This window comes from Brachyhypopomus gauderio, chromosome 3 (genome assembly GCF_052324685.1).
Source record: "Brachyhypopomus gauderio isolate BG-103 chromosome 3, BGAUD_0.2, whole genome shotgun sequence".
NCBI lineage: Eukaryota > Metazoa > Chordata > Actinopteri > Gymnotiformes > Hypopomidae > Brachyhypopomus > Brachyhypopomus gauderio.
The window spans coordinates 16,392,989-16,413,095 of NC_135213.1; the positions used below are offsets into that span (position 1 = coordinate 16,392,989).

The 20,107-nt window shown below is 48.3% G+C and overlaps 1 protein-coding gene across 3 annotated transcripts in view; it reads left to right on the plus strand.

Annotated features, from left to right (window-relative positions):
• dlg5b.1 (discs, large homolog 5b (Drosophila), tandem duplicate 1) overlaps window positions 1-20,107 on the plus strand; it is a 28,767-nt gene that overhangs the window by 609 nt on the left and 8,051 nt on the right. For 2 of the 3 annotated variants that reach the window (XM_076999867.1, XM_076999869.1), the window contains exons 2-21: window positions 2,019-2,087; window positions 3,100-3,253; window positions 4,258-4,401; window positions 4,585-4,747; window positions 7,856-8,109; window positions 8,250-8,562; window positions 8,892-9,122; window positions 9,370-9,554; window positions 9,746-9,871; window positions 9,977-10,109; window positions 10,859-10,986; window positions 11,100-11,275; window positions 12,475-12,578; window positions 13,030-13,122; window positions 13,210-14,070; window positions 14,898-15,021; window positions 18,522-18,654; window positions 19,343-19,464; window positions 19,600-19,680; window positions 19,882-20,044. In XM_076999867.1, the coding sequence (XP_076855982.1) occupies window positions 2,019-2,087; window positions 3,100-3,253; window positions 4,258-4,401; window positions 4,585-4,747; window positions 7,856-8,109; window positions 8,250-8,562; window positions 8,892-9,122; window positions 9,370-9,554; window positions 9,746-9,871; window positions 9,977-10,109; window positions 10,859-10,986; window positions 11,100-11,275; window positions 12,475-12,578; window positions 13,030-13,122; window positions 13,210-14,070; window positions 14,898-15,021; window positions 18,522-18,654; window positions 19,343-19,464; window positions 19,600-19,680; window positions 19,882-20,044 (3,757 nt within the window). The remainder of the gene's footprint in view (window positions 1-2,018; window positions 2,088-3,099; window positions 3,254-4,257; window positions 4,402-4,584; window positions 4,748-7,855; window positions 8,110-8,249; window positions 8,563-8,891; window positions 9,123-9,369; window positions 9,555-9,745; window positions 9,872-9,976; window positions 10,110-10,858; window positions 10,987-11,099; window positions 11,276-12,474; window positions 12,579-13,029; window positions 13,123-13,209; window positions 14,071-14,897; window positions 15,022-18,521; window positions 18,655-19,342; window positions 19,465-19,599; window positions 19,681-19,881; window positions 20,045-20,107) is intronic. The other variant, XM_076999868.1, reaches the window with a different exon arrangement.

The following is a 20,107-nucleotide window of genomic DNA, read 5'->3' on the forward strand; positions in this document are numbered from 1 at the left end:
GAGTTGTTATTGACAGTCAGACAGATGGAAAAATTGAACCGGCCCAACCATGGAGGTTTACCTCCAGCTCAAAAATGCCTTTAGGTCATACAGCTGTAGAGCACAGGGTTCCTTTAAGAAGGCATAGAAAGGATTCCCCAATAGCAAGTCTGCTGTGACCCAGAAGGATGAGGTGCTGGGTATTGATACTCTTACAGATACCCTCAATTTTGACAGAGGTCTCCTGACAAGACATCCAAGATTTAATATTGGGGGAAGGAGTAGGACTCAATATCTAAAATGCTAATGACAAGCAATGGCTATTTAAATATTTAAACAAGGTCTGGTGGTTCTTGTGGCGTGACTCAAGTGAAAGTGCCAGAGTCTTCCTCTGCTGTGGCACACTGCTCCGCCTCCAAACATCCGGCTGGCATCCCGGGTGACCGTGGCCGTGGTAACCCAGCTAAAATACAGCTCGGATACAATTTGCACACGATCCAGCACATAAATAATAATAAAAAGTAGCAGGACAGTAATAGCAGATCAGTCACTAGGAATAGCACACAGATAGTTTTTGATTGTAAGACTATCCCAATAGTTAGCAGATCCTCTGCCCTCTGCACTGAGCACTATCCTACCCCCCCCACGCGCACACACACACACACACATACACACACAAACACACAGTATAGGGACTCTGTGAATAATGAATGCCATATATTTGAAGTGAAAGGAATTCGATAATAATCAAAGCAGGATCAGTTATTTCACTGTGTCTGTGCAACTCTGTGACTCCCGTAAGGCCTGTTTGATAGTTTACTCCTGTAAGGCCTGATCACAATGCTTCATGTTCACATGCTTCACAATGCTGTGGCTGCTTCATATCTGTGAGCTTTTGAACTGGTATGGTGTAGCTCTTGTGCCGTTAGGCCTAATGGGGGTGAGTGTGGAGAATGTTGGTGAACCCCAGGTCCTCTGTGTGGCCTTACCGCCTATGTGTATTAGTGTGTGCACTCACATGCATGTGTGAGAATATAATTTCTGAATGTCTCTGAGACTCCTTTACTCCACCTGATGGAGGTTTTGGGAGGTGTCCAACTGGAAACCTCCACAAATCTTTCCCTTCCTTCACAATGCACCCGATGGTTGCCCCACACTTCCCTGAGAATATGAGTAAATGCTCCCATGCCCACACATGCATCGTACACTTGCCCCTATGCCTTGACGTAATACCCCTATGACCTGTCCCAGTGCTGCGTACGAGGGCGTTTGTTCCTCCAGGCACGTCACATTGCTCGCTTATTCACTAGCACTGTTGGCTTCATGCAGAGCTGTATTTCTTTATGATGTTTGAGGTGCTGGTCTGATGCCCCGTGAGCTGGGGATGAATGAATGTTATGTGCATAGTAACTGTACATAGTGATGGGGGAGGCTAACGAACAGAGTACGGATCAACAATAAGGATGTCGGACGGAAACAGCAGCCCTTTGTAGTCCAACTACTTCTCCGCGTTTTTCCCACTCAGTCACTCACACACACGCACACACACACACCCCATACACACATGCTGGAGGCAAAGGCTTCTGGGTCATCTGATCTGCTGTGAATGCTTCCCTGCAGAGGTTGGTGACGGACTTTGGGACTGTGCTCACAGCTGTGTGTGTGTGCGAAGGCCAGCCAGTTGAAACGCTCCACTCTGGACCAGGATGGCAGAGGAGTGTAGGGAGTGCTTCCTCTCCATTTCCACCTCCCTCTTCTCCCCTCCTCCTCACTCCCCGTATCTTTGCTTCCTGCGTGATAAAGCGTTTGCTTTCTCACGTCTGCGGCCTTACACGCTTGCATTCGCTCTGCCCTGCCGCCACCACCTAAGCTTTACAAATGGGTTCCAAAAATCTTGTCAAGCTGTGATCTTTATGGTAAGAGCTACACTTTACTGTTTACACACCTAGTGTCTGAATCCTGTTTGCTGGTCTCACCTGTCATTAAACTGATATGTCTGATGGTGAAGGCATGTTCTGAGTGTGTGTTTGTCTCCTCAGGGTCCACATACAGTGCTCTCTCCGCCATGCCTTCAGACTCCGAGAGCAGCAGTTCCCTCGGCAGCCTTGGTGAGTGTGTGTGTGTGTGTGTGTGTGTGTGTGTGTGCACCATGTTGGTGAGATTACAGCCTGTGTGCCATGTTGCTGATAGGGAAGCACGTGGTTGGGGACATGGAGCATCAGTAGGCTATCAATGAGCATCAATGGGGTAAAATCAGTTTACCCGAGTTCACAGTGTGCTGCGTGACGCCTCTTTCTGAAACAGAAAGTCCCAAAGTGTTTGTGGTGGTGTTTTTTTTTGTTTGTTTTTTTTCTTTTTGCTGTGTATCCTTTATTTTCTTATTTCTATTTTGTCGTTGTTCTATAATACTCAGGAACATTCACGTTCTTCCAACAGTGTGTAAATTGTGTTTATTGTGCCTTCAGTTGAATGCTTACTGCATGGTTTCTACTGTGGGACTCTAATAGTTTATTAAGATGTGACCTTTAGAGTTGGCAGTAGGATCTTGTGAGATGCGAGAGGTCTCTGAGATCTTTATTAGTCTATAAAGGAAGGGAGATGGCCGTTTTGTGCTCCACTCCAGAGTGACAGAGTGTCACTGGCCCACTTGACATCATTGTTTAATTACAATGTCCAAGAAAGTCACTTAAACACTAAAAAGTTGCTCTCAGCATGAGGTGCCCAGTCTGAACCATACCGGCAGCACAGAGGCAGTGAGTTATTAATGTGAAGGAAGCTTGCAGGTGGTTATTAAGTGAGTTATTACCAGTAAGGTGAAGGAAGCAAGTTTTTCTCTGCATTGTGACCAGAATCGTAGCCAGTCACGCTCACTATCTGTCTGAAGCATTTGTTCTTGTCTGAAGTTCCGTCATAATTCCAGCACTTGTTGGGGAATTTCCATTTCTGCTAGTTCATTTGGCCTGTTGGGAAGGTTGTCCATTGAAGAATGTTGGTGTTTGTTGGAGGGTTCCAATGCGTGTTGGAGAATCGTGGTGTTTGGTGGATTTGGGGCAGAAAGGTTTGGGCTCTAATGATGTTTTGTCCAGGATGTGAGACAATGTTACTGGTTTCTGGCCATAGTGTCCTCACCCCCTCCTGCCCACCCGGAGAAGCCCATGGTAAGTGAGAAGCTGGATGTTGTGGTCCTGCAACTACGACAGGTGACCCGGGAGAGGGATGATCTACGCAAACGACTTGCCCTCTCCTCACCTGGAACCACCTTTGACGACTGCAGGTGATGGTCAGGAAGAGCGTCAAGAGGGAGGGGTTGGGGAGTGTGGGGGTTGGGGAGTGTGGGGGTTGGGGAGTGTAGGGGGTTGGGGAGTGTGGGGGTTGGGGAGTGTAGGGGGTTGGGGAGTGTGGGGGTTGGGGAGTGTGGGGGTTGGGGAGTGTAGGGGGTTGGGGAGTGTGGGGGTTGGGGAGTGTAGGGGGTTGGGGAGTGTAGGGGTTGGGGAGTGTAGGGGGTTGGGGAGTGTGGGGGTTGGGGAGTGTAGGGGTTGGGGAGTGTAGGGGTTGGGGAGTGTAGGGGTTGGGGAGTGTAGGGGTTGGGGAGTGTGGGGGTTGGGGAGTGTAGGGGTTGGGGAGTGTAGGGGTTGGGGAGTGTGGGGGTTGGGGAGTGTGGGGGTTGGGGAGTGTAGGGGTTGGGGAGTGTAGGGGGTTGGGGAGTGTGGGGGTTGGGGAGTGTAGGGGTTGGGGAGTGTAGGGGTTGGGGAGTGTAGGGGTTGGGGAGTGTGGGGGTTGGGGAGTGTGGGGGTTGGGGAGTGTAGGGGGTTGGGGAGTGTGGGGGTTGGGGAGTGTAGGGGTTGGGGAGTGTGGGGGTTGGGGAGTGTAGGGGTTGGGGAGTGTGGGGGTTGGGGAGTGTAGGGGTTGGGGAGTGTGGGGGTTGGGGAGTGTGGGGGTTGGGGAGTGTGGGGGTTGGGGAGTGTAGGGGTTGGGGAGTGTAGGGGTTGGGACTTGGAAACAAGATGCAGGGCTTGTAGGAGGAACTGTTGAGATGAAGTTGTGATAAACAACTGTGTTTTAATTCCTCGTTTCAAGAGAAATATTTTTTTTGTATATACTATGCTCCGAAGCACCAAATTATTTATTATTCATCCTCAGTGTATACAATTGGAGATATTAAGTAACCGCATGAGTCAGTGTGAATCCTCAGTATGTTTTTGTATGTACATGCGTGCATATGCACATGTGTTGTGTGTGTGTGTGCTTATATCTGTGTGCATGTGTGTTTGAGCGCAGACCCACTGTAAAGGCGGCCCACGATTATGAGCGTTTGAAGCTGCAGTGCATGAAGGCCATGGCAGACCTGCAGGCCCTGCAGACGCAGCACACACACACCCTGAAGAGGTGCCAGGAGGCCATGAAGGAGGCTGACTTCTACCAGTGAGGGCCACTCCAGCACTATAGCGCCCCCTCTGGCTGCTGCCTGCAATGTCACACACACGCAACACACCTAAACCCATACATGCAGGATAGAGGGTCCAACTTCTCTCTCTCTCTCTCTCTCTCTCTCTCTCTCTCTCTCTCTCTCTCTCTCTCTCTCTCTCTCTCTCTCTCTCTCTCTAGCACACTACATGGGCGTGCCTTGGGTGAGCAGGCGGGGCTGAGGGCGGAGCTGGAGGCTCTCCGGCGGGATTACACACAGCTGCTGGACACGTGTGAAGGTTTGCGACGCGTCCATGACGATGATCAGAAGGAGGTGGCCGACATGAGGCTGCAACAGCAACAGGTGAGGGCGTCTGACCGACCCCCCCACACACACACATGCAGTGTTGGCATGGGGATCACGTGCCTGACTCCACCATAACAACCCTGTCCCAGCACCAGGAGCAGGAAATGTCATGTTTGTAAATTTGGGCCAGTGAAGCAGTGAATGATGAACTACTCGCTGTTCACCAGTTTACAAGGACTGAATTGCCAGCCATAGATTCAAATCTAGTTTTTGGACTAAATCCCAGTTCCTGTGATGTATCAGTATTGGATATTTGTTTACTTTAGGCTTAATCTGGGTATGGAACAGAATGCAGTGATAGTTGACCTGGTTTCCATTGAACCTTCTGTGCCCTAGATGACACAAACAACTTCCCAGCAGTCAAGACCTCAGTGAATTCATCTTACTGCAGTATGTAAACGTTGTTAATAACAGGTGTGTGTCCAGTCTCAGATCTTGGAGATTAGCCACGCTGCATAGTTTAGGTCCAACCCTAATCAGACACACATGACCCAGACAGTCGGGCAAACTTGGTGTAGTTAACCGAGGCCTTGAGCAGCGTCTGAGTGTTCCAGCCAGGCGTGTTGAAGCTGAGGTCTGCATGGTGACTGTCCAGGACAGAGATGCGTAACAGATGTCCTGGTCTGGAACTGCTGGTTTAGAGCTGGAGTTCTCAGCCACGCTGCTGGACGTTTTACTGTTGACACACCCACACTGAAGCAGTCAGAGACCTGTAAAACACACTTTCATGTCCTGTTAACCTTCTTGACCTTTCCTTCTCTCCACATGTCCTGTTATTCTTCCTCACTCTTACAGTCCTCCTCACTCTCCACACTCTTACAGTCCTCCTCACTCTTACAGTCCTCCTCACTCTCCACACTCTTACAGTCCTCCTCACTCTCCACACTCTTACAGTCCTCCTCACTCTCCACACTCTTACAGTCCTCCTTACTCTCCACACTCTTACAGTCCTCCTCACTCTCCACACTCTTACAGTCCTCCTCACTCTCCACACTCTTAGTCCTCCTCACTCTCCACACTCTTACAGTCCTCCTCACCCTCCTCACTCTTACAGTCCTCCTCACTCTCCACACTCTTACAGTCCTCCTCACTCTTACAGTCCTCCTCACTCTTACAGTCCTCCTCACCCTCCACACTCTTACAGTCCTCCTCACTCTTACAGTCCTCCTCACTCTTACAGTCCTTCTCACTCTCCACACTCTTACAGTCCTCCTCACCCTCCTCACTCTTACAGTCCTCCTCACCCTCCTCACTCTTACAGTCCTCCTCACTCTTACAGTCCTCCTCACTCTTACAGTCCTCCTCACTCTTACATTCCTCCTCACCCTCCTCACTCTTACAGTCCTCCTCACTCTTACAGTCCTCCTCACTCTCCACACTCTTACAGTCCTCCTCTCCCTCCTCACTCTTACAGTCCTCCTCACCCTCCTCACTCTTACAGTCCTCCTCACCCTCCTCACCCTTACAGTCCTCCTCACCCTTACAGTCCTCCTCACTCTTACAGTCCTCCTCACTCTTACAGTCCTCCTCACTCTTACAGCCCTCCTCACTCTTACAGCCCTCCTCACTCTTACAGCCCTCCTCACTCTCCACACTCTTACAGTCCTCCTCACTCTTACAGTCCTCCTCACCCTCCTCACCCTTACAGACACCTCACTCTTACAGTCCTCCTCACTCTTACAGCCCTCCTCACTCTCCACACTCTTACAGTCCTCCTCACCCTTACAGACTCCTCACTCTTACAGTCCTCCTCACTCTCCACACTCTTACAGTCTTCCTCACTCTCCACACTCTTACAGCCCTCCTCTCCCTCCTCACTCTTACAGTCCTCCTCACTCTCCACACTCTTACAGTCTTCCTCACTCTCCACACTCTTACAGTCTTCCTCACTCTCCACACACTTACAGTCTTCCTCACTCTCCACACTCTTACAGCCCTCCTCTCCCTCCTCACTCTTACAGCCATCCTCACTCTTACAGTCTTCCTCACTCTCACTATCCTTCTGTCCCCTCTTTCTATTTCTGTTTCAGTGGGCGTATTTACAATTAGTGCTCCAGTGTCATTTTAATTTATCTTGTTCTGCTAATGAAAGGTCAGTATGCCATCTCGCTCCTCCTGACAATAGATGCCAGGATTCAAAACCATTAGACTGTTTCTTTCCTGTGTGTGTGTGTGTGTGTGTGTGTGTGTGTGTGTGTGTGTGTGTGTGTGTGTGTGTGTGTGTGTGTGTGTGTGTGTGTGTGTCATGGCAGATGATTCTCTTGAGAAAGTTATGAGTCACCAGCCTGAATGATCACATTAACTCAGTGATTCAGGAGTTAGGGGAATAAATGACTAAACTTGCAATAAATCTCACAAAATCACAAAGCTTGTGTGTGTGTTTGATCTTTATGCAAACTGACCAGACTTCATGTTAGTCACCCTGAAGGCTTGCATTGTGGGTCACTGCCAGCTGATGTAAATGTTCTGGGCAGGCAGACAAAATTAATTTCACTTTCTGTTACAGAACAAGGATTACAACCCTATGGCGCCATCTAGTGCCATAATACCTATAATGTTTTTTTCTGCACAAATCTATATGTAAAATGACAAAATTTTAATGTCTATCAGGTTTTCTCTCCATTTATTCTTTCTTCAAATAAAATAACCTCTGTACCATTCCAGCTACAACCACAGAAACTGGTGTTCAAAAGCTTTGCATTTGTTTCTAGGACAAATATATTTTAGAACTGGTATGGTGTAGCTCTTGTATTGGTATTGAGTCTCCCTCCCTCCAAGGGCTTTGCGTAAGTGAGAGTTTCCTCAGGACAGTCGTAGGTGACGACCAGGAAACACTGACTATGTGGAAGAATCACAAATCAGTATTTGTATTACACAATACAACCACATATGCTGGTTCATTGTTTTCATACTGATCCTGTTTTTCTAAAATATCCAAACCTTAGAGTCAGCATGTCCAATATTCCAGTATGCCGAGACCTTGCTCATAAGTACGTGTTCAGTAGTGTTATTCAAGCTCTGTTGATTTGCGTGACCCGGCTACTTGAGTAGCGCCCGGGTGTCGTGAGCCTTCGTTTCTGATGCATTGCGCGTGATACGCCGCAGGCCCTGCGAGACACCGGCGCCTCGGACGTGGTTGGCAAGCTGTACGACACGGCGATGGAGAAGCTAGACGCTCTGAGGAGGGAGTACGACAGCCTGAGGAGCCGCTACGGCGAGGAGGCGGCCGGCCGCGGCGCGGACGCCAGACGCCTCCAGCAGCTGGAGGAGGAGAACGCAGGCCTGCAGAAACAGCTGGAGGTGCTGGTGAAACAGAGGGAGGCCAGCAGCCCCTACCCACAGCTGCACTCCGCCCAGAGGTACCGCCACTCCACCACACTGCCGCAGCGAAGGCTTTATCATACACTCTGTTTCACTAGACCAAAGAGTATAATACTGTACTATACTAGACTGGACTAGACTAGCGAAACGTGAACTACGCACTGAACTGCCCCCACAGGGTGGAGGCGGTGCAGCAGGAGCTGGGCAAGGCGTGTGCGCAGAACGTGGAGCTGCAGAGGGAGGTGGAGCGCCTGCAGTCGGAGAGCACGCGCTACAAGAGCCTGCAGCTGCGTGCGGTGCAGGAGGGCCAGCGCGTGCGGGAGGAGCGAGACTCCGTGCTCAGCGAGTACCGGCTGGTGATGAGCGAGCGAGACCAGGTCATTAAGGAGGTGGAGCGGCTGCAGACGGGCCTGGAGGCGTCCGAGGCCAAGCTGAAGGGCTCCAGCAGCGAACAGAGGGAGGCGGTCGGCCAGCTGGAGGCGCTACGCCAGGTCAACACCCCCCCCCCCCCCCCACGCACCCGCCAGCACAGGGAGAGAACCGCAGACAGGGGTGGGGGTGATGGTGGTGGTGGTGTAAACCTATAGAGGGTGGGGTTAGATTGGTGTGTGTGGGCATAGACCATTGGGTGTAGTGTGAGCCTGTAGATCATGTGGTTAGATCGGTGTGTGTGTGGAGTTAGATCAGTGTGTGAGGCTGTGGGACTGTGGTATATGACCAGTATGACCGGAGTGTGTGTTTGTAAATTAGATTATATGTGTATATTTTGTTTGCACCAATATCTATGTGTTCATGCATGTTTGTCTGTTTGTTGGTGTAGGAGCTGAGCGTGGCGCTGTTGGATCGGGACCGGGCCATATGTGAACGGGCGGAGCTGCTGGATCGCTACAGCCATGAGGTGCAGCACAAGGCGGAGGCGCAGAAGGAGCTGTCGCAGGCCTGCAAGGACATCGAGACCGCGCTTGAGGAGAGGGACGTGGCCCGTAAGGAGAGGACCGAGGCCATCATCCAGAGGGACCAGCTCCTCTGTGACTATTACCAGGCCAAACAGGTGTGTGTGTTTGTCCTAATAGGGAGTGTGATTTTAATATATGACCTTTTAATACTGTTACATAGTTGCATCTTGTTTTAATATTGCTTTGGAAAGGGCAGCCATGGACCGATTTGCAGAGTACAAAAACAAAATAATTCTCATGACTACTGATGGCTCTTTATCTCACTCTTTGCCTGTCTGTCTACCTCTTACTGTGTCTCTCTGTCTCTGTCTCTCCTCCATCACTCCCATGTCCCCTGTGTAGCAGCAGGACAGTGTCACGGTGGATATGGAGCGTGTATCCAAGGAGATGGACGCGCTGAGGAAACAGTGTGAGGCCGCCACCCAGGAGCTGAAGGAGGCTGTGCAGGAGGCCGAGGTGGCCAAGTGCCGACGGGACTGGGCCTTCCAGGAAAGAGACAAGATCGTAGCTGAGAGAGAGAGCATCCGGTCTGAGCCCATATACACACACACACACACACACACACACATACACATGCACACAAGATCGTAGCTGAGAGTGATAGCATCCAGTCTGAGCAGACACACATGTACAAGCTTGACCAACACTTGCACGAAGACACCTGGAGGAGTCACCTAATCTTATGCTGTGTGTTTGTGTGTGTTTGTGTGCGGACCAGGACGTTGTGTGATAATCTAAGGAGAGAGAGAGATCGTGCCGTGAGTGATTTGGCAGACGCTCTGCGTAACCTTGACGATATGCGCAAGCACAAGAACGAGTTATCGCGAGAGCTGAAGGAGTTAAAGTGTGTAAACCCCACCCACACCAAACACAAGACCCACACACACACACACACACACACACTACAGAACACGTCCTCACAAGAGACTTGGTGTGTGTATGTGGACAGGGAACGTTTGGAGGAAGAGCGAGATAAGGAGACGCATTATCAGCCACTAATGGCTCATAATTCACACGACTCTGCCATTGACACGGACTCTCTGGAGTGGGAAACTGAGGTGGTGGAACTGGAGAGAGTGAGAGTACGTGCCCCACACACACACACACACACACACACACAACCCACTGGACTTTCACACCATTCTGTCCCAACTGCAACCCAATTCCAACCAGTACCAGCTGTCCCAAACTCTGGGCAAAAGAGCAGAGGTGCAAAGTAATAGATTAAAACAATACATGAACCATTATTCATGACCCGAATACCAAAGCTGCAAGTACACAGGTGGATTAGGGGGAAAGAGATGTGTGGTGAGAGTGAAGGGACAGAAGACAGAAACTACAACACAAATGTGTAAAAAAAAAAAAAACAAACAAACTTTAGGTTACCTTTAATGCTTTTATAAAACTTTTGAGTCTGTTAAGAATTTTACTGCTAAAGATTATTTTTCGCATCCATTCTAATAAAATGGTAATTTTGCAAATGCATTCTTTAACAACCAAAACAAAAATTGAATTGTAACTGAGTATCACCAACAAAACAAAAATCTACTCACTTTAACATTCTTACTTAGATGTATTGAAGGAAATGAAGTATTATATCAAATCAAATCAAATATATTTGTATAGCGCTTTTCACAACACATGTTTTCACAAAGCGCTTTACAGGATTTACAAGGTTAACAATACTATGGGTCCAAATCCCTAATGAGCAAGCCAAAGGTGACAAGTGGCAAGGAAAAACTCCCTAGATGGTGGAATATATGAATACATATGTGTACATAATTCATTATTTTACTGTATGTAGCTAAGAAATCTGGGTTGTTTCTTTCAGGAGGACATGGATCTGAAAGCTCTGGGATTTGATGTAGCAGAGGGGGTAAATGATCCGTATTTACCTGGAGACTGTGGGGTATTTGTGACAAAAGTGGACAAAGGAAGTGTTGCAGATGGCAGGCTACGGTAGGACAAGCCCTAACGCTGTGTGTGTGTGTGTGTGTGTGTGTGTGTGTGCGCGCGTACTGTAGAGTCAATCTGAACTCCTACTGGGGGTGGACTTGTCTTTCTCACCACAGAGTGAATGATTGGCTGTTGAAGATAAATGATGTCGACCTGGCCAATAAGGACAAGAAGCAAGTTATGAAGGCGGTGCTTGGTGGGAGTGGAGTCATCAACATGGTGGTCAGGAGGAGGCGGTCTCTTGGAGGAAAGATGGTCACACCAATTCATCTCAATCTCAGTGGCAGTAAAGGTCAGAAATCCACCCTCACCAACACTCAGCTACTATAATAGCCCCTTCATCAAATATACAGCTACTGTAATAACCCCTACAACTAATATTCCACTACTATAATGACTCATACTGATATAGGGTTGCTATAGGTACCCTGTCAACCAATGTACTGCTACTGCAATGACCCCTTCAACTGGCATACAGTTGTTACAATAACCCTTTCAGCTAATATCCAGATACTGTGATGAGCTTTTCGACTAATGTGCATCTGCAAGGACCCACTGTCCTGTTGTCAGTATGATTTTAAAGATCAACTTTAAAAATGTTCATCCATCCTCATCCGCTTATCTGGGTTTGGGTCGCAGGGGCAGTAGTCTAAGCAAAGAGGTCCAGGTTTCCCTCTCCCCAGCCACCTCTTCTACTGTAGCTCTTCTGGGCGGATACAAAGGCTTTCCCAGGACAGCCGAGAGATGTAATCTCTCCAGCGTGTCCTGGGTCTTCCCCGGGGCCTCCTCCCAGTTGGACATGCCTGGAGTGCCTCCCTATCGTGGCATCAGATGCCCGAACCACCTCAACTGGCTCCTCTCTACATGGAGGAGCAGTGACTCTACTCCAACCTCTCCTGGATGACCGTACTCCATACCTTATCTCTAAGGGAGAGCCCGGAGACCCTGCAGAGAAAACAAATTTCAGCAGCTTGTATTCATGATCTCATACTTTGTCACTACCCAGAGCTCGTGACCATAGGTAAGAGTCGGAACATAAATTGACCAGTAAATCGAGAGCTTTGCCTTTTGGCTCAGCTCTCTCTTCACCACAACGGTCCGGTACAGCGTCCGCAACACTGCAGCCGCCGCACCGATCCGCCTGTCAATCTCTCGTTCCATCCTTCCCTTCTCGTGAACAAGAACCTGAGATATTTGAACTCCTCCACTTAAGGCAAGGACTCACTCCTGACCCAGAGAAAGCACTCCACCCATGTCCAACTGAGGACCATGGTCTCGGCTGTTTATATATATATATATATATATATTTATTTATTTATTTATTTAATTATTGATGAACTCTGCAGAAAATCTCAAATGAAAGCTGAAAATACCCTGTGTGAATAATAATGATTATGATGATTCTAAAATTTTTAATTGGCTACACTTGTCTGGTGAGTTGTGAGATTATGTAAAGGTGGTGTGTCTCGTGTGTGTGTGTGTGTGTGACAGAGAGTGGAGTTGTGCTGGAGGGTGGTGTGTTTGTGGCCTCTGTCTCCGCTGGGAGTCCAGCTGCTCGGGAGGCGTGTGTCTGCGCGGGGGACAGGCTGATTGCCGTGAGTGTCTGTCCACAGACAACCGCTGCCCTCTTTTCTGGGATCGTTTTTTATGTTCCAAGTTCAGTGTCATGAAAAAATAGAAAATAAAATCCCTTTTAGAGGTGAACAAAGCACTAATATGTAAATAGTCAAAAAACAAAAGCCACCCCGAGGGAGCTGGAGAGATCTTCAATTGAAGCTCTGCACTAATTGGGCACTTTTTTTATCAAGTTAAACGGAGTCAGGGGAAAGAGACTATTAGAATGAGATGTGTTGTAGTAGCATTGGCCCCTAACTCTACAGAGTTCAATCTCCAGGACAAGGGTTCAGTTCTCATGATCTGGCTGATCTGATGCTGTATTGTGGATTGCTTATGCTTAGTAAGGACTTAAAACCTTTTAATCATTTAGAATGAAAACTGACATTTGAAGGGGTCATGGCATGGGCTGTGTCTGTCTCTTTCATGCAGATTAACGGGATTGCTGTGGATAATAAGTCTCTGAGCGAGTGTGAAGCATTGTTGAGGAGCTGCAGGGAGTCTCTGTCTCTCTCCGTTATGAAGGTCAGCACTCCAGCCCTTTTTTGCTTGGTTTAAATCATTTTCATTATTTAATGCTTTAGTCTTTTGTTTTCACAACAACCTTTCCAGTTTTTTCCTCAGAGTGTGGGCGGCGTGACTCTGGGAGAGGGCGTGCGAGAGTATGAGCCTGGCTGTAATGTCAAAGTGCCCCCTCTGGAGGCATACATGCGTAACTGCAGGAACCAGATGCTCAGTAGCAGTGAGACCCAGAGCAGCCAGCAGGGGGCACCCTGCTCTACAGAGCCCTTCCACGAACTTTGCTTCCAGCGGCCTGACCCTGCCAAACGACCCCTTACCTTTCATCCTGTTGCCTCTGGCGATTGCCTCACTATGGAAACAGTGCTGGACAAGAGAGGTGTGCCTCAGAAGCTCAGCGGAGGCACCTGGCCCAAGATAATGGCGATGCCGGACAATGCTCCGCCCCTTTCCATCTTTAAGACTAAGAAGCGCAAGTCCATTTTTGACTCGGACTTGTACAAACGGCCAGAGACGCCTTCGAAGCTGGACTATGTCTCTTTGGTTCACATTCCCAAACACTCCACACAGACCTCTAGACCAGAGGGGGTGCCACAGTGCCCACCTGAGCCACCCAAGCGCAGTGACTCTTTCAAATTTAAACACAAACAGCAGGGAAGCTCTGCCTCGGACTCCACCATCACCACTGGCACGCCCCCTGCCACGCCCATACAAACCACGCCTTCTCTCTCACCTGGAGGGAGGTCCGACCTGGGGGTGGAAGGTCTTGATCGAAATGGGAACTTGCTTCAGCGGCAGAACTCCGGTGACGCCAGGCCATCCACCCCACGGAGGATATGTGATGAGGAAGTGATGCGACAGGGGGCGGATGAGTTGGAGATGAGGAAGGCGAGGCTGAGCTCCGCCCCCACCCGCTGTGCCCTGACATCACTGCAGATTCCCATACCACTAAAGGTAGCACCCTACCTCCTCCACTACACACTCTATATGCTATATACTGCACACTACACACTAGATAGTGTAGATGCCCATATCAAAAATGGCACCACCCAGCACCCTCTCCACCTGTATCCTATACTCCACAGTACACATACGTACTCCACAGTAGACACTCTAGATCCCCATACCACTACAGGTGCCTCTCCTCATCCTGTAAGTTCACAGTAGTCAACATAGATCCCAGCATCAGTCCAGGTACCACCCTACGGAGTACACAGTACACATGCCATCAAGCAGTGTAGATCCCTATCAAACTACAAGTACCATCCTACACTCTATACCAGGGGTAATCAATTAAATCTTTCCGCGGTCCATTTTTGGCAGATAGCTCAGACCTTAGGTCCGGGTCCGCGGTGGCGAACGAAAGTTGTTGAGCGGGGGGGGGGGGGGGGGGGGGGGGGGGGGGGGGGGTGGCGAACGTAACACTCAAATGGGTGGTGAACGTAACACTCGTCTGAAAATAAATTCTCCGGTTTAAAATATAGTCTCCCGTTAAATTTTTTTTGGCATTTGGGTCCGTATCCAGTTAATCAGGAATGTGATTGGGTCCGGACAGGACGGCGTTCGGGTCCGGATCCGGACCGCGGTCCGCCATTTGGTGATACCTGCTCTATACCTTACATACTACGTACTACACAATAGACGCAAAATGCATTACCTTTGTATATTCTAGCTCTATTGTCTCATGCTATTAATTTGGGAGTTGTGTGCGCGTGCTGTAGTGGGTGTAAGTCCAGGGTTGTCCTGTATCTCTAAGCGTTGATGCTCGCTCTGATCTCCAGACCCCTGAGGAGGCGTGTGCAGATGGTGCCGATGGTGTGCCTGTCTGCTCCCCTGACCGCTCGAAGAAGCACAGTATGAACGCCTTTCTCCCAGGACACGCCCCGAGCACGGTCTCACCCACATGTAGGTACCACCAGTTACTAGACTGGGCTGTTTGGACTGCAAGGGGTGTGTAATAGGGTTACGTTTCCCTGATTCAACTGACGAAGGCCTCGTTACTTACAAGTTCTTTTACAGGGTTGGATCAGGTATGTTAACGCTGTAATGCCATTAAAATATGCACAGTATTTATTAATTTCTTTTCTTGAATTTGCATGGATGAAATATGTATGGTGGCCAGGACTGTGCGTGTATGTGCATTTGTGTGTGTGTGTGTGCATGTGTGTACGTGAGTTGCCTTAAGGTGGGTGAAACTATAAAAGATGATCAGAAATGCTATTCCTGTTTTTGTACCTTTGCATCACTTGTTTGTTTAAATTTCTATCTTCTCGACAAAAATAAATGTAAAAAATCTGCAGTGCAGTTATGAGTGCTGCTACTCCACTAGATTATCCACTGCTGTGACAGAACCACCTCCATTAGTACTGCTGTAACTACCTCTCCATTAGTACTGCTGTAACTACCTCTCCACTAGTACTTCTGTAACTACCTCTCCACTAGTACTGCTGTAACTACCTCTCCACTAGTACTGCTGTAACTACCTCTCCACTAGTACTGCTGTAACTACCTCTCCACTAGTACTGCTGTAACTACCACTCCACTAGTACTGCTGTAACTACCACTCCACTAGTACTGCTGTAACTACCACTCCACTAGTACTACTATGAGAGAACCACCTCTCCACTAGTACTGCTGTAACTACCTCTCCATTAGTACTGCTGTAACTACCTCTCCACTAGTACTGCTATGAGAGAACCACCTCTCCACTAGTACTGCTGTAACTACCTCTCCACTAGTACTACTATGAGAGAACCACCTCTCCACTAGTACTGCTGTAACTACCTCTCCATTAGTACTGCTATAACTACCTCTCCACTAGTACTGCTATGAGAGAACCACCTCTCCACTAGTACTGCTGTAACTACCTCTCCACTAGTACTACTATGAGAGAACCACCTCTCCACTAGTACTGCTGTAACTACCTCTCCATTAGTACTGCTGTAACTACCTCTCCACTAGTACTGCTGTAACTACCTCTCCACTAGTACTGCTGTAACTACCTCTCCACTAGTACTGCTGTAACTACCTCTCCACTAGTACTACTATGAGAGAACCACCTCTCCACTAGTACTGCTGTAACTACCTCTCCATTAGTACTGCTATAACTACCTCTCCACTAGTACTGCTATGAGAGAACCACCTCTCCACTAGTACTGCTGTAACTACCTCTCCATTAGTACTGCTGTAACTACCTCTCCACTAGTACTACTATGAGAGAACCACCTCTCCACTAGTACTGCTGTAACTACCTCTCCACTAGTACTACTATGAGAGAACCACCTCTCCACTAGTACTGCTGTAACTACCTCTCCACTAGTACTACTATGAGAGAACCACCTCTCCACTAGTACTGCTGTAACTACCTCTCCATTAGTACTGCTGTAACTACCTCTCCATTAGTACTGCTGTAACTACCTCTCCACTAGTACTGCTGTAACTACCTCTCCATTAGTACTGCTGTAACTACCTCTCCACTAGTACTGCTGTAACTACATCTCCACTAGTACTGCTGTAACTACCTCTCCATTAGTACTACTATGAGAGAACCACCTCTCCACTAGTACTGCTGTAACTACCTCTCCACTAGTACTACTATGAGAGAACCACCTCTCCACTAGTACTGCTGTAACTACCTCTCCACTAGTACTGCTGTAACCACCTCTCCACTAGTACTGCTGTAACCACCTCTCCACTAGTACTGCTGTAACTACCTCTCCACTAGTACTACTATGAGAGAACCACCTCTCCACTAGTACTGCTGTAACTACCTCTCCACTAGTACTACTATGAGAGAACCACCTCTCCACTAGTACTGCTGTAACTACCTCTCCACTAGTACTACTATGAGAGAACCACCTCTCCACTAGTACTGCTGTAACTACCTCTCCATTAGTACTGCTGTAACTACCTCTCCATTAGTACTGCTGTAACTACCTCTCCACTAGTACTGCTGTAACTACCTCTCCATTAGTACTGCTGTAACTACCTCTCCATTAGTACTGCTGTAACTACCTCTCCACTAGTACTGCTGTAACTACCTCTCCACTAGTACTACTATGAGAGAACCACCTCTCCACTAGTACTGCTGTAACTACCTCTCCACTAGTACTACTATGAGAGAACCACCTCTCCACTAGTACTGCTGTAACTACCTCTCCATTAGTACTGCTGTAACTACCTCTCCACTAGTACTGCTGTAACTACCTCTCCACTAGTACTGCTGTAACCACCTCTCCACTAGTACTGCTGTAACCACCTCTCCACTAGTACTGCTGTCACTACCTCTCCACTAGTACTACTATGAGAGAACCACCTCTCCACTAGTACTGCTGTAACTACCTCTCCACTAGTACTACTATGAGAGAACCACCTCTCCACTAGTACTGCTGTAACTACCTCTCCACTAGTACTACTATGAGAGAACCACCTCTCCATTAGTACTGCTGTAACTACCTCTCCACTAGTACTACTATGAGAGAACCACCTCTCCACTAGTACTGCTGTAACTACCTCTCCACTAGTACTGCTGTAACCACCTCTCCACTAGTACTGCTGTAACCACCTCTCCACTAGTACTGCTGTAACCACCTCTCCACTAGTACTGCTGTAACCACCTCTCCACTAGTACTGCTGTAACCACCTCTCCACTAGTACTGCTGTAACCACCTCTCCACTAGTACTGCTGTAACCACCTCTCCACTAGTACTGCTGTAACTACCACTCCACTAGTACTGCTATGACAGAACTACCACTCCACTAGTACTGCTGTAACTACCTCTCCACTAGTACTGCTGTAACTACCACTCCACTAGTACTGCTGTAACTACCTCTCCTAGTACTGCTGTAAAAGAACTACATCTCCACTAGTACCGCTGTGACCACCTCTCCTAGTACTGCTGTAACAGAACTACCTCTCCACTAGTACCGCTGTGACCGAACTAACACAATATCTTTTCTTGTACTCTGTAAACAATACCAGTCTAGACAAGCATTAGGTTTCGATAACTCTTTCAGGAGCATCTGAGGAAACCCTCTTTCCTAAGTTGGCTGTAAATAGTTTTCGTAAATTGTTTAGACAGGTCTTCTCAGTGCCCAGCTGGGGGGATGCTTGTTCATTCTCTCCCGATGTAGTTGCCTCTCTGTGCTCAAGGTCTCTCCCCACACACACAGCGTGTGACTGCAGTCATCCCGTTGAGGGGTTTCCCAGGAGTCGTTCAGTCTATTGGAATAATTATTAACACCCTATAGTCTTGGTTGATTGACATTTGGAGTTAGTGTGTATCTCTGTCTATTTTCTGTGTAATCTGGTGCTCACTGATCTCTTCATTGATTAAGTGTATTTAGAATTGGGATGCTGGGTAGTATTGAGGAGGAACATTGTGCTCTTTTGTGTGTATCACCAGACCCCCCATCCAGAGGTCTGTCTCCCTGTCTTGCATTTACCACTGTGATGAGGAAACCCATCTACACCGCCTGGAGCCACTGGATCAACACCAACAGCCCCCCTCCACCCGCTCATCAGCACACAGCCCACAAGTATGGACACACATGCGTACACAATTATGGTTCCACAGTTAGTCACAGTGTGTCTGATGATTGTCCAGTTATTTCCCCGACACCATTATTTGCATTATTTGTCTGCCCCTTTGTGTCATTCGACTGACAGTCAGCTGGAGTGCACAGTCCACTTTCTCTGGACTCCTATATCACACGAGGACGTCTCAGTTTCTCTGTGCAGGGGACGTGGGTCACAAGTGAATCCTTCAGCTCTGTAATCTGCTGCCACTCTTAGTGTGTTTGTAACTTTCATGGCAGTAATGACTGTATCTAAAATAAGCTTTTGGCCTAGACTTGGTGAAGAGTTTATAATAAAACAGTGTGATTGTATTTTAAATTCAATAAAACCAAATATTTCAGGACTCACAGAGAGTGCAGGTATATAGGGGATTTGCTGTTTTGACAACATAATGCCTCCCATAAATTAATAAGACAGTTGGCAGATATTTTGGCATTAAAGCTCATCACGGAGAGATCGTTAAGATCATTCTCTCTACATCTCTCAGTTCAGTTCTATTAAAATGTTTTATTGGCATGAATTTCACAGTTCTTAACACACTTAACCATCATTCTTGCATATTGCACAGAGTTGTTATGCAGTTGTAACCATAAAAGGGAAAATATGAAAAGCGGAAGAAGATTTCTCTCTTTCGTATACATCCTCCAGTGTGCAGCATCAGGGCCGTCGGAGTTTGGACCTGAGTCATAACAGCTCGAGTGAACTCTCAGACCCCCCGCGCAGCCGGGTTCAGCACAACACCCACTCGCTGCCCTCCAGCGCCAGGCAAGGTCTGCGCCTCTCTCAGAAGCCTCCATGCGTCTCTGCGTCCCTCTAGGACTAGGGTGCAGGAGGCTGTAGTTTTGTGCTCGTAGTCTTTCTCGGGGGAATTATTGGGCATGAGTGTCTGTGCCTGTTTCTTGCAGGGTTGTCTCAGTATCGAGCGGAACGGATAAAAATCCCCCCTACACCTCGATACACCCGCTCCAGCCAGGGTTCAGACAGGGGTAAAAATCCATCACACACACACACACACACACACACACACACACACACACACACAGATTGTCTGAGCACAATTACAAATGTATAACCATTTCGTGTTCCTTATGTAAAAACAATATTTAAACAATGTACAATATGTAGAATAACCTCTGTGACATGAAAATTTCAGTGATGGCGTGGACGTGTGTGTGTGTTTTTACCAGGTTCTCACTCTGAGGGCAGCAGCCCAAGTCTTGTGACTCCACCCCTCTCTCCTCTCAGTTTGGATGCTGCTTCGTTTACCAGTAGCCAATCACAGAGCTCTCTCTCCACTCAGCCCAGGCTGTCAGTCAGCCCTGCACCAATAGGAGACAGACGGAAGGAAAGGTAGACCCACACTGATTCAAAGTTCCACTAGAGCCTCTTTAGCTCTGCAATCTCTCTTTTCTC